This window comes from Chiloscyllium plagiosum, unplaced genomic scaffold, assembly GCF_037043375.1.
Source record: "Chiloscyllium plagiosum isolate Xiang-an unplaced genomic scaffold, Cpla_swu_hap1 HiC_scaffold_52, whole genome shotgun sequence".
NCBI classification, from domain to species: Eukaryota; Metazoa; Chordata; class Chondrichthyes; order Orectolobiformes; family Hemiscylliidae; genus Chiloscyllium; species Chiloscyllium plagiosum.
The window spans coordinates 26,316,527-26,331,152 of NW_028270190.1; the positions used below are offsets into that span (position 1 = coordinate 26,316,527).

Below are 14,626 nucleotides of genomic sequence, written 5' to 3' on the forward strand. Positions count from 1 at the left end.
ATTGTCAGTCATTTGAGTTCTCTTCCGCAGAGAGAAATGGAGACTTGAGTCATTGAATATACACAAATTTGAGAGAGATGTTTTTGATTTCCAGAGGAGTTACGGGTTATGGAAACCTGGAATGCGAAGGAAGGAATCAATAATTTGGAGTAAAGTGAGATCAGCCATTGAGTATACTGAATGAGTGAGTCAGCTTGGAGGACCAAATGTCCAAGTGCTGCTCCTGTAGCTGAATATAACTTCACAATTATATAGCTTCACAATTTCACAATGACCAGCATCAAATAGATCCCAGCCGATACATCCTGTACACACCAGAGCTCCAAATTTGTTCATTCCCACTTTAGACGTGCGTTTTCCCAATGAGTGTTCGATGTTGTGTTGTTCGATGTATCTCATATTGTCCTCCCATATCATTCTCCTGTAACTCTCCTCATCCTGAATAAAGAGATTAATATAATCAGGCTGCAGCATCTTTCATTTATAAAATTATACAGAAGTATTAAAATCCGCTTGTGAAACCTGAAATAACATTTTGCTGTCAGGGTCCATCCTCCCACACAGATCTGAAAATTATTAATCAGGTTCTCCTCACCCCACTCAAAATAACGCACTCATAGCAAAACCTGTCGAGCTGCCAGTCTGAGAGATTCATGCTGAAAGTGAATTAAGAATAAAATAGCTGAACAAGAGGATGGTTTAATCGACCGTCATGAATGACGTTGACAATGGATATGTTCTCTCTACTACCAGCTGTCCCTGTCTGAAGTAAGGTTAAGCCAGTGGCAGGCAGGGAATTCAATAAGCCACATCCTTGCGAAAAAACCGAGGCCAATACATGGCCAATTACTGTGCATCTATATACCTTCTTAACCTGTTTTGTGAGAGACCTGCCTAAGCTGCCAGCAGAGTAAAGTTGGTGTCGGCAAAGAGACGCTTCATTGAATGGGCCGCTTGAGATGATCAGACGGCTTCCCCATTCCTCTGTCTCCAAGTTACCCACTGACAATTGCCTCTTCAACACCAAGAATGGATCTTAATCTTCTCGAGGCAGGTTTGTGGTCTTTGTAGTAAATCCAACAGAACTGCAGCGGGATCCTAGTAAATTAAGATACACCAAGTCGCTACTGATTGACTTTGTGTTTGGTCAGTTCTCTAATGAAGTTAGAAACTTTGAGAATACCCATTGAATTTCAAGATCAATATTTTCTCAATGTCACTTCACTCAACAGATACCTCTCATTGACTGCAACTACATATTCTCAATCTCTGCCAATTGTGTGCAGACCATTCCTATTCTGAGTGAGCTTAACATTACAGACTCTCCTTTTACCTTGGTGTACTGGTTCCCATGTTGTGATTTCCAATTTTTCCATTCTTCATCCAATTTCGAATGAAATGTGCCTGTTGAGGCTACAGCCAGAATAGATACCGCCACACTGCCCAGAAAGAGCCAGAAGTTCATGATGGACAACCTAATAGGCAAAACCAGTGGGCTTTAGATAGGGAGTGGGTAATTTTCAAGTTAGCTATTTCCTTATTCTAAGAAGGAACAAAATAAATTGTACAAATAATACAAACAATAAAATTCCAACAATTCATCCAATGCTGAAAGTTTAATGTAATTCACCTTTATGAGGCATCGTCAGTGGATTGGAATCTTCCAGCACTAGACTGATCAACTTAATTACGTTTCAAATTTAAAACCAATTATTGGAAAGAACACGGTAAAATGAAATCATACTTTTCCATAAATTGCCTTCTTGTGATGAAAGTTATTTGACTCACGGTCCACAGGTTGAATCAGTCAACAGCTCATGTTGTAATGATTACATTGCATTCAACCTCACATTGAGCAATGAATCCTCAGAAGGTATGACTGTAGGATTAGCAACAGGAAATAAAGAACAGGTGGACATATTTTATATCGTTATCTTCTGTTACTTTAGGCAATGCAAAAAAAAATCTGAAATCTGATGTAAATCGCGAGTTGAAAAGGAAGGAAGAAATTGAACCAATGCAATCAAAATGGAAAGATACAGGAAAAAAAATCAAACTGAAAAAACTCGTATGTCCTCAGTAAAAAGATAGAATTAATGATAGAATTCCGAAATTGAATGTGTGCAGCATTTTTAAAATGTTGATGTAAAAAGTTACAAAACAATGTGCATGACATGAAAGTTGTTTCAGAGGTGTGGTTCCAAAATGGTCACGGAAGGGACCATTCAACGGATTATTCAAGAATCCTTCATGTTTAAGAAGTAAACGAACAAGGCAGAGGGAATTTCGCCAGCTCGTTTGATAAGCTTCAATGTGAAAAGGGAAAGTTGAAACGAGAGGAAAGCATTTGTGTTTTATTTTACACAGAGGCTGGTACATGCCTGGAAAATGCTGCCAGTTGAGGTGCTAGAAGTAGATGCAATGTCGAAGTTAAGAGAAATTTAGACAGGCACATGAACAGGCAGGATATGGAGGGTCACAGAACAGGTGAAATCAGATTCGATTAAATTAGAAAGGCATCATGGTAGGCGCAACCATGGTGGTCTGAAGGGCTAGTTTATTTGCTGCACTGTTTCATGTTTAAAACCATCGCATATCAGTGAAATAGTGAGAAATGGTTTTCTGGATGACGATGTGTGGTGATGAGAAAGGAACCTAAGTGTCTGGTGGGTCTCATTCCTGTGTTTCTTAAATGCGTAGATGGAGAGCACAAACCAAGGAATTGTGGGACTTTGTAAGAAAGGTATCGAATAAGTCATTACAATTTTAAATTTCACGTTGATTGCATGAATCATATTGACAACTATAGCCTTACGGTTGAATGCATGGGGTGTAATTATAAGGGTTTTTCGAAGACTACGTTCTAGAATCAACTGGAGAACACGCTATTTTCGTCCTGGTATGTATGAAACGAGACAGGATCAACAATAATAATATAGTAAATGATTCGTTCAACAAATCTGGTCACAGCTTTCCGGAAGTTCATATGCAATGTAAAATAGAAAATCTTGGATATCAAGCTCGTGCCTGAAACTGAAAGAAGATCAAGCACAAGAAGGTGATGACAGCGTTTACCGCAGTGGGAGATGGGAAAAAAGGTGAGGTAAGAGACTGGATAAACAGTGGGATACAGTTAAGGTAATATTTAGGTATTCTTATCAAAGAACTATTCAATGATGTAGATTGTAAGAGAAGAATGTCCCATTGATGGCGAACTACCAAATTCAAGTCTCGTCTAAAGAAATTGATCATCATCTGTGCAAACATCGATTAGGAGACAAAAAAACATAGAAACTGACAAATGACAAACAGTGATGAAGAGAACAAGAATATGAATGTTAATGACAAATAAAAAAATAAGCAACTGAAAGCAAGGACTTTAATACTTATTGAAATGAAGAAGCTAGCTGAAATGTTGATTATTTCGATGGTGAGATTTGCCCATGAATAATGGGAAAGACTGATGTCGCAGCGAGTTTGAACAAATATCCAGTTTCATGGTAAAAATAACAAAACAAAAAGATTCAGAATCAAGAGGTAAAGGGAGGGAATTACGTTGATCACGGAAGGAACAATTACTCAGAAAACAAATGAGATTAAAGTCTGACATTCACTTGGATCTGGCTGATTAGATCTGAACGTTTTAAATATAGTTACTGCAATAATAATGGGTACAATAGTGGCAATATCATTGCGGTTCAGGAATTGTTTTCACTGATAGAATTCTGCAAATAGGGAAATTCACAAAAAGGAGGAGAATAGAAAATTGAAAGATTTATGCAAGTTAGGAAACATGATATCATTGGCTAAAATAGAACAAAGAGTAACAGCAATAGGCCTATCGGCCCTACAAGCCTGTGTTGACACATATTGTCCGTCACCAATGAACTGCCTTTACTTAGGGGACCCATGACCTTCAACCTCCGTTCCTATTCTTGTTTTCGACCAGGTCCGTCTTGAATACTGCCATTGTGTCTGCTTCCTCCAACTCTTTCGGAATACGCTCTCGGCACTCATCACTTTTTGTGAAATACTTGCCTCTTTTAACATGCACGTCCGCTACACATGTTTCCCCTAGTAACTGACCCCTCCACCCTGGGAAAAAAGTCTCCTACTCACCATTGGATCCATGCCATTTATGTCCTATTATCTGATAGGTCACCCCAAAAAGCAAACTCAGTCTCCGTGATAATGAACATAACACAGAAAATTACAGCACAGCCCTCGTTGCACAGACCTGTGGAACAAAAGTAAAGCACATCTACCCTACACAATAACAAATTCATCCGTAAGTTTTCCAAATGAACATATAAATGACCTTAACGCTGGCTGGTCAGCTGTTGTTGTAAACAATGCGTTCCACACCTTTTCTACTCTCTCAGGAAAGAAACTATCTCTCACACTTGTCCTATATCTAAGATACAGCCCCACAAATTAAAGTTGTCCCGTCGTGCTAGCCATTTGAGGAATAAAGGCTGTCAGTCTCCACCCTGTCTACCTCTCTAATTATACCTTATGTCTCAATTAAGTCACCTCTCAAACTTCTTCTCTCTGACCAAAACAGCCTCAAGTGCCTCAACCTTTCCACATAAGACCTTCCATCCATACCAGGCAACACTCACGGAAATCTCGTATGAAGCCTCTCTAAAGCTTAAACACGTTTCCTCCAATTCGGTGAGCAGAACTGTATGCAATATTCGAAATGTGGCCACACCAGAGTTTTGAACAGCTGCAATATTTCCTCGTGGCTATGAAACTTAATCCCTCTGCCAAGAAAAGCTAATTCTGGATTAGTGGTGCTGGAAGAGCACAGCAGTTCAGGCAGCATCCAAGGAGTTTCGAAATCGACGTTTCGGGCAAAACCCCTTCATCAGGAATCAATAAAAGCTAACACAGCCAGATGCCTTATAAACAAATTTATTAACCTGCATAGCTATTTTCACGGATCTCTGTACATGGACACCGAGATCTCTCTGCTCATCTACACTTGCAGGAATCTTACCATTCGTCGAGTAAATTTATTCCTGTTACATCCTCATACTTTTGCACGTTAACCTACATTTAGCTCCGCAGCCAGGCTCCACAAATAATTTTTCTCCCTCTGTACCTTGTAATATGCATGAGCACGATCCACAACTCCAGCGACCTTAGTGTCACCCGCAAATTTACTATCATCTACTTGTCCAAGGATAAATCCCATCCAGTCCAGGGGACGTATTTATTTTCAGATTTTCCAGAATTGCGCCACCTCCTTCTTGTGAACCTCAGTCCTGTCGAAATTCTTAACTTGCATTTCAGTATTCTCGACAGCCTTTCTCCAAAGACAAAAAGTCCCCCATGCCAGGCAACATGTTGGTAAACCTTTTCTGCCCACACTCCATAGCAGTGACATCCTTCTGGAAGTGAGGTGAACAGAAGTGTGAACAATATGCTGAGTGTGGCCTTGAACAAAGTTCTATAAAGCTGAAACATAATCTCTCCACCCTTGCATTTACTGCCCTTTCAATGAAGCCAAGCATGCGAAAAGCATTTCTTTAAATACCTATCTACCTCCGCTGCTGCCTTCCATGATCTGCGGACCCAGACCCCAGATCTCTCTCCATACTAATTGTCCTAATGATTCTTCCATTCACTATATAATTTTCATCTGTACTTGACTTTCCTTAATGCATCAACTGACTTTTTTCCAAATTCAACTTCACATGCCATTTTTCTGCCCATGCAGTAACTGATTTATATCCTGCTGTCTACTCCGAAGGTCATCCTCACTGCCCACAAAACCACCAATCCTTGTCGTCTATAAATTAACTAATTTGCCCAGCCATGTTTTCCTCCAAATCATTTATGCAGATCACAAACGACAGATATTGAACACTGAATAATGTGGAATTTCACTTCTGCGAACCTACCATTTTGAAATGAATTTTGATTCATTCCACAGCTACCTCTTCCTTCTACGAGTAAGCAAGATTTATTTCTATCTTGCTAGTTCACCCCTGAGACAATGTGACTTCAGCATTTTGCCATGAGGGACCCTATCAAAGCTTTTATTGAAGTTTATGTCGACAGCATCAACTTATTTTCCCTCATCAATTATCATTCTCAACACCTAAAAAAATCGTTCACGTTCGTGCAGTGTGACCTTCCCACATATATATAATGAGTCTATCCTTCATAAGTCCATTTGCTTCTAAATTCCTACAGATCTTACTCTGAGAATCTTTTCCCATCGTTTCTCTGTAACCAATGTGAGGCTCACAGGTCCATACATATCACTCTGACCTTCCTTAAACAATGGGATCACAATGGCTACTCTCCACTCCGCTGGATCCTCACCTGTGGCTTCCCCTGGTGGAATCCATTACAGCACAAATATTAAGTAAAGTCACAAAATGCCAGAGGATCATGGGTTTCCTCTCTCTCTCTCAGTGGACACAGATGGTATGTCGTGGTTAAACATAGGGATCACCATATCTCAGTAAAGGGCTTAGGTCGAGAATGTGGGACTTTCAAGGTCACCGTATGCGATATGGAAAGGAAAGAATAACAGCACCTTTAAATATCACACTATAAGCAAGGTTAATCAACATCGTTTTCTGAAAGGAAATTTCATTTGTTCAAACGATTCTGAGGATATAACTACAGGTTGGAATTGGTAGGAAGCAGTACAGTATTGTGTTTAGGTAACTAAAAATGGTCGAAATTGTTCGAGATGAAAGAAACAAGAGTTCACACTGACAGAGTTGTATATCAGCGGAAACAGAGAGTTAGCGAACTAATAGGTGACAGACAGATGGGATGAACAGATAACTTCTAAGTTGGCAAGTTGCAATGCGTGGAATGCCGCAGCGATTGAACATGGAACATCATCTGTCTATCAGCTCTCGCGGTGACATAATGAATGAACAGAGTCTTTAACAGCCAAATCTGCAGAAATATTGTTTGCAATGTAAATTGGGAAGAGGACACAAACTGTTTGCAAAGTAACGGAGAGAATTTCGCGGCAGGCAGATATTTAGCAGGTGGAATAAAATATGGCAAAGTGGTCGATTCTCCATTTCGTTAAGTAAGCAGGAAAGCAGAATGTTATTAAATGGAGAGGAGAATGTAGTTGGACTGAGGGATGCAGGACAGCCCCAAATACATTCTGGAGAAACTCAAAAAGTGTACAGAATCTATGGAGTGAGAAACAGAGTTAATGTTTTGAGTCTGGTTTGACATTTTCAGAACTGAAAAGGGCTGTATCTCCATGCCGTTTTTTTAAAAAATACAGTCACAAAATTATGTGTATTAAACTTAACTGACAATTGTTTGTCCATTTTGCGCATTTTATTTAAACAGTTCCCATAATTTACTGTTGACGACTTCGAAACTATCCTCAAATTTAGAAATTGTGCTTTTAATTCCAAAGAAGAATCTGTTAAAACCAACTAGGAGAAAGTGAGGGCTGCAGATGCTGGAGATCAGAGCTGAAAAATGTGTTGCTGGAAAAGCGCAGCAGGTCAGAGCAGCATCCAAGGAGCAGGAGATTCTCCTTCTCCTTGGATGCTGCCTGGCCTGCTGAGCTTTTCCAGCAACACATTTTTCAGCAACAATAAGTTAAACCAAAACTTGAGTGAAATGGCAATCATCCTAGTCTTTAATTCGTATGTCTTGAAGGAGCTCTTCATTTCAGGCAGAGATCTCTTAATCAATCATTCTCCAGAGCATATTTTTAATCAGAGTTTATTATCATTGTACAAGACTGTGGTGGAAGTCTTGGTCATGCACATTTGTATCTCACTGGTTCTGCTTTCTCGTATTTTCAGAGATACAGAGAGCAGGTTTATATACAATGTGTGCGTGAAGTCTTCAGTTCACATATGATGCGGGGCGAGAGAGACACGTCAGTTGGAAGCTGGGTTTGAGGGATTCGCTCGTTGATGCATTAAAGATTGGTGGGGGGTGGTGAAGAGTATACAGTGTTAAGGGTCGAAAGTCAGGCTGAAAATGACGAGGAATGCTGGGAACTGCAACATTTGATGGTTATTGAGGGTTACGATTGTGACTTCAGGGGGTCATTTGCAACACAGCGAGTAAGACCGTTGTGTCAGTGTGAGAGATGGTGCGGGTTCTGCTGCGATTAGCTGCAGTAAGGATAGTTCTGTTGGATGGGTGGTTTTGTAATTTGGTAGATGACCCAAATTTAGGGGTGCAGTGGAGAGTGAAGACTATCTCCCAGTAAATGGGACGTTGATCAGATGTGTCAATGGGCCGAGAATGACAGATGGATTTTAATTTCGCTCAATGTGAGGTGTTGCATTTTATTAATGAAGTCGAGGGCATGTCTTATACACTAAATAATATGCCCTGGGGAACTTTGTTGAACCAAGAGACCTATGGGTACAGATGCACAGTTCCTTGACAGTGGAGTCACAAGCAGACAGCATGACCAATGAATTACAAAAATGTCCAACATGGAAACCGGCCCGTCGGTCAACTTTTCCGTGCTGAACAGGAAGCCTCAATTAATCTAGTCCCAGTTGCCAGCACTGAAACATACCCTTCTAAACCCTTCCTATTCATGCACCAATCCAGATATCTTCTAAATATTCTCATTGCACCAAACTCCACCACTGGTATTTGTATTCATGCCTTATTTCACATATGAACTACTCTATCGCAGCCGATAAACAACCCTCCTACCAAATAATTTCTTTCCATTAGTATTTCATATGTTTGTTATCTACATCTATGTCAACTCAGCATCATGATTTCCCTGACCAATATCCTACATCAGTGATAGATTTATGTGAATCCTTTCCGAACAGTGCCACCCTACCACCTTTCCACTTTTGTTTGACGACTCATGAGATATTCAGCTCCTATATTTGGTCACTCTGCAGTCATATCTATGTAAGCATAACTACACCATAACCATGCATATGTATTTGCGCAACTGTTAAATTTACTTTACTGCAAATGCTCATCACAACAAACACAAAGTCTTCGCACTTGTCTTTTCAATGTTTTTTCATCTGTTTAGCTTTATGTTGTACAATGGCCGATTTTCGTACACCATGTATTTTCAGTTTTCCACTTTCGTGAACAACTGTTACATTTGAAATTTGGCTTCTTAATTTTGTACGAAGTTCCTCAGAATAATTGTGCAGGACCTATTCCTTGTTCTGAATGTGTTATTAGTACGTACACCGAGAGTGTACTGCTGGAAAAGTACAGCCGCTCAGGCAGCATTCGAGGAGCAGGAGAATCATCGTTTCGGACACAAATCCTCCAACAGGAAGGGTTGACACGATATGTTTTTTCAGCACACACTCTCGACTCTGGAAGCCAGCAACTGCAGTCCTCACTTTGTCATATTTGGTACTCAAATGTCAACTTCAAAATGATGAATCCTCCCCCCTTCCATTGTAAGTTCCTTTTCTTCCCTGAGCAGCTTCCCTAATCCGATCAATGGCTGGACAAGAGTCTGGACTCTTGTTCAATACTGCAGAAAAAATCAATAACCATCGCTATACTGCCTCCTCCTCCTACGTTTCATTATTCTTCTCCAGAAGGTAATGTCTTACTCAGTGGTGCAGTGATCAGTGAGCTCATCTAACCCTCAGCCACAAAACTCCTCCAAAGAAGGTGGAAGAACCAAACATCCGCTGAATAACAGGAAAGGCGGTGCCTCCTCCACCTCTTCGGTCCCCAGAGTTATGCCAGCTGCACCCTACCTTACATCAATATTGATCAAATTGTAAGACCATAGCCTTAAGACTGTGGCTGCCAACTCAAAAAAAGTATGAAATGTATATTGAAACCGCACTGGTGCACCGCAGTGTCTTCATCTTGGTCAGTAATTTATGAACTCTAAGGAGAATATCTTCAAGATTAACTTATTCTTTATACAATAGATCGCATAAATCCCACACCCGACAGTCACAACACATCACCTGTTCTGCCATTGACATTTCATGAAACTTATTTTTTTAATGTAATTGATGACGAATAAACTAAGTACTCTCACTCAAAAGTATTAATGTTCTGAAAATTAAGAAAACATAAGGGAAAAAGTATGAAAATATTTCCTGGGTTTTAAAAGAAAAAGCAAGTGAACAAACAATCGCCTTTTAATCACTAACCCATTTCTGTGAGATTCAATGTTATTTTTTCTGAACATCATGCTTTTGGGGTTTGGAAGTGTTCACAGAGCTGACTCTTGATGGCTTTCTGAGAGTCAACTTTCAGCTACTGTTCAGCTGCAGAGTGACCAATTAATAAAAGAAAGGATTGTCTGAAATCCCTCACTCACCAAACTCTCCAATGCGCACTCGGTTTCAGATGTACTACGCAACTGCTTTGGAAGACTACAGATTACAAATGTAGGGAGACAAAAAGTGTTAATTCGAAACTCCATTGGTATGTTTGCTGAATCTGCACCATGGTTGAGCAGAACTGATAACTAACTAGTTAATATATTCACATTAAGTTTTTACAGTACACCTGCCCACCAACGTCTCTGACTGTAGCCGTTATACAGCATATTTTAATTCCACATCCTGCACAGACAACCACAGAGAGGTAGCAGCATTTTAGAACATAAGAGGACTGTGTCACCAGGGATTTTCCCACAAACCAAAGTGCCATCCATGAAAGCCAGCAGCTCTCCAATACTCAGTGTGACCAGATGAATGGTTTCTAAATTAAAAGGTGAAAGGAATGTTCTCTGGGAGGCCTGAGAAGCTGTCAATGTGACAAAGCAACTGAGCCAAATAACTAAGATTAATGAAAAAGTCAACAATGCAAACATTCCACATGAAGTAAACAGAGCGATAAAATAGATTTGATGACAGTATTCATCTCGCATGAATGTGAAAATATTGTATCTTCGATTTAAATACTATCACTTGTGAGATCCTTTAAATCTATGAATAAAGCCTACCCAAGACCCACATGTTCGGAAAAAGGATCACCGACCGCAAAACATTATCTCGCATTTCTCTCCATCGATACTGACAGACTTCCTGAGTTTTCCAGCAAATTCTGTTTCGGTTTCCACTTAAAACTGTATTCACTTTCCCCTCTAACAGAAACTCTTCGTGTAATACCACAGGCCTTTAAAAAGTGTAAAGTTGACTTTGAGCTGACTTGATATTTCTGCTTCAGAAAAGCGTAAAATAAACTTTTCAGCAAAAGATGCCGATCACAAAAGATAAGTTTGATACAGACAAAACGTGAACACGCTCAGAATATTAAACGCCAAAGACTGATTTTCTGTGCAGTGCTACCCTTACACATATAGCAGAGACCTAAACATTCTATTCTGAGTCTGTGATTGCGCTGTGCGACTCCAGTTCAGTCAAGCTCACCTTTAGAAAGTCAAAGTTGTTTTTTCACAACCCGAAAACTTATCAATGCATTCACTCAGGGCAACTGAATGCCACGAGAACCTATATATTCATATGACTTGCAGCGAGCGGATGTCACCGCTGAGAATGTGAATAAGCTTTGAAAAGGAACAGTAATCATTATTAGTGCAGAGGCACTCTCATTATACAATACCTTCATATATTCAGAATGCTTATACTGCTGAAGGAATAATTGTTGTTTTGTTTTCTACCTTTAATCAAGGGCTTCTCTAACTTATACATCATGGGATATTTCAATTTACAAATCCTCATTCAATAAAAACGCAAAAATACTGTCGCTGTAAGAGCAGGGCAGAGATTGGTCATGTTACAACTATGAATTGCACCCCCTGTGTCCCCAAAGCCTGTCCATCATATAATAGGGACAAGTGAGCCTCAATGACGAATTATTCCCCACTTTTTCAGACAGGTGCAGTTCGAAATCCACTCAGCGGCACAATGGCACAGTGGATACCTCACAGCACTAGGTGTCCGGCTTGACATTCCCGCCTCGGGTAAGTGCCTGTGCGGAGTTTACACATTCTCCCCGTGTCTCCGTGGGTTTCCTCCGGGTTCTTCGGTTTCGTCCCACAGTCCTAAGATGTGCAGTTTAGGTGAATTGGCCATGCTAAATACCCGAAAGTGTTGGGTGAAAGGATAAATTTAGGGTTGTACTTTGGAGGGTTGGTGTTGGCTTGATGGGCCGTAGGGCTTGTTTCCACACGGTATAACATCTAATCTCTCAATAAAAAAAGAATCAGAAGTTGCAGGAAAAACGTAGATCTGGCTGCATCTGTACAGTGAAATCCATGTTATGGTTTGTGCCCCGAAACACGTTTTGAGAATCCACGGATATTTGACAATTTGCGACCATTCATGCAAAAGCAGCCGACTTAGTTGGCAACATTTCCACAAATATGCATGCCTTCCACCACCGATACTCAGCACCAGCAACATGTACTGTCTACAAAACGCACTGCAGAAATTTGCCTGAGATCCTGATACAACACATTCCAAACTGGACACCTACTTCAACTTAGAAGGACATGGGCAGGAGTTGTAGATGGATACCACTAGTTGCAATTCACGTCTAAAGCACACAACAACCTGACTTGGAAATAAACATTGCTCCTTCAGTGTCACTGAGTTCAAAACCTGCATTACACTTCCTAATAGCATAGTGCATTTAACAAGCTCATCGCCACTTCCTCAGGTTTAAAAGAGGAAAGGACAATAAGCATCAATCAAATCAATAAGTCCTAAATCCTGTGAATGAGTATTCAGGAAATAACAAATGGACTGAGACCCGATATTCACGGGATCTTAAAATGTTGGTTACCGTGACATTAAATAGAACTCTTTCCTCCTGTACTCCCTCACTGAATGAGCACCTTATCCCAGAACATCTCATATTGCTTTACCTGAACACAGCTGAAGCTGATTCAACCTGAGACGTAACATCCCTTAGACATAAATATCCACACTGATCCAAACAAATCTACCTTTAAAATAAAGATTCAAAACTGGAAATTTGTCAAAAAGTAGATAATAGTTACTATCGTTAAAAGTAGACAACTATCAAGGAAAATATCGACATGAAATGATTAGGCTACGTATGTTGAAATATCCAGATTGAAACTTCCCAGGTTAAATCTGTGCAGTAAGAATATGTCCAGTTTTGCGACCTGTTAACCACTGTCAGTTAGTACAGAGCAGGAATGGGAGGATTTGGAACTCCATCACCTCCCAGATCAGGGAAAATGACAGAGCAGACTGAGGCAAAAATCAGAAAAGCCCCTCAACGAATCGGGGATAGTTCGGTTGAGGATGCCTCACAACTCTCTCTATCGTGGCTGGATACACTTCAAATCACAAATCTGAAAGACACGATCCCATGTTTCATATGAAACATCATATTCTATTCCTAATCTGTCCTGGTCCATCTGTCGACCCATCACTGAAGTCCAAAAGGAAAATAATACCTTGCATGAGTAAACTCACCTTTGAGTGTTCTTGTCCATCGAAGTACAGCTGTCCCTCAAACTAGTTGAGTTCTGAATTTGTGTCAGTGGTGCGACTTTATATCGACACAGCTTCCAATATAAATCCATCCTTCAATTCTCTGATTAACAAATAGGACAAATCATCTTATGAATGATTTCAAATGTTGATGTGGAGGAGTTGGTATTGAACTGGGGTGGACCAAGTTAAAAATCACACAACATCAGGTTAACGTCTGACAGATTAGATTTCTATAAACTGGTGTTATCTGCTTTTTAAGTATGCTCAAATCAGTTAGTGCAAATCATTTGGAGAAGTGCTTAAGAATTTTCCAACATCGCAAGCTTTAAAAGAACACTGTGTTCCAATGTGATCATATGATACGTCCTCTTTTTCTGTTAACATTTTTATTTTCCACAAATGGTTGCACTCGCAGAATGTGGAAACAGGCCCTTTGGACCAGCAAATCCACAACTACGCTTTGAAGAGTAGCTCACCCAAACCAATTCCCCTACCACACATAACTTTATCCCTGACTAATGCAATTAACTGACACATCGCTAAACTCTATTGCCAATTTAGCATAGCCGATTTACTGAACCTGCAAATTTTTGGAATGTGGAAGGAAAGCGAAGCACCAAGAAGAAACCATGCCAATGCAGGCAGAACATGAAAACTCCTGTGGCTGTAAGCGAATAGGGATCACTGACGCTTGGAGATACCTTGCTAACCACTGAGCCACCACACCATCTCAAAAACCACTGCTGATGAAGGAGGATCGTCAGCATTGCAAAGGGGAGATTGATCGAAGTGTCACCTAACTGTCAGCATCAAACATTTTTTTTTATGGAACAAAAAGGGGAATAAATCTCCTTCTACCCTGCATCAACCTTCAATTAGATCCCCCTGTGGATAAGGATGGTGTTACCAGGGGCAGCGTGACATCGCCATGCCTTAATCATGAGGACAGACCAAGTTCATAATGACCAGTAAACAACTTTCCATGTTTCCCAAAATAATCTTCCAATTTTAGTGGCACTATCGGTTAGACAACGAATTGTTGCCGTTTCCAAATTGCCAGTAAAAAATAACAACAACCGCCTAGCTATTCTGATTCCATTTTCTAACATTTCATCCATAGTCTTGTAAGCGTTGACATTATAATTACCAAGTGAAAACAAGGTTGGCTTTCAACTGAACCCTCAAATTGACCCCTGAAACTGACCAATATT

The 14,626-nt window shown here is 40.2% G+C and overlaps 1 protein-coding gene across 1 annotated transcript in view; it reads right to left on the reverse strand.

Annotated features, from left to right (window-relative positions):
* LOC148134890 (procathepsin L-like) overlaps positions 1-13,699 on the reverse strand; it is a 34,803-nt gene extending 21,104 nt beyond the window's left edge. Inside the window, exons 1-3 of the mRNA XM_087985411.1 lie at positions 13,395-13,699; positions 1,334-1,475; positions 316-438 (exon numbers count right to left, since the gene is read on the reverse strand). Coding sequence (XP_087841537.1) covers positions 316-438; positions 1,334-1,475; positions 13,395-13,504 — 375 coding nt within the window. The 5' untranslated portion in view covers positions 13,505-13,699. The remainder of the gene's footprint in view (positions 1-315; positions 439-1,333; positions 1,476-13,394) is intronic.
* Between the last annotated feature and the right edge of the window lie 927 nt (positions 13,700-14,626).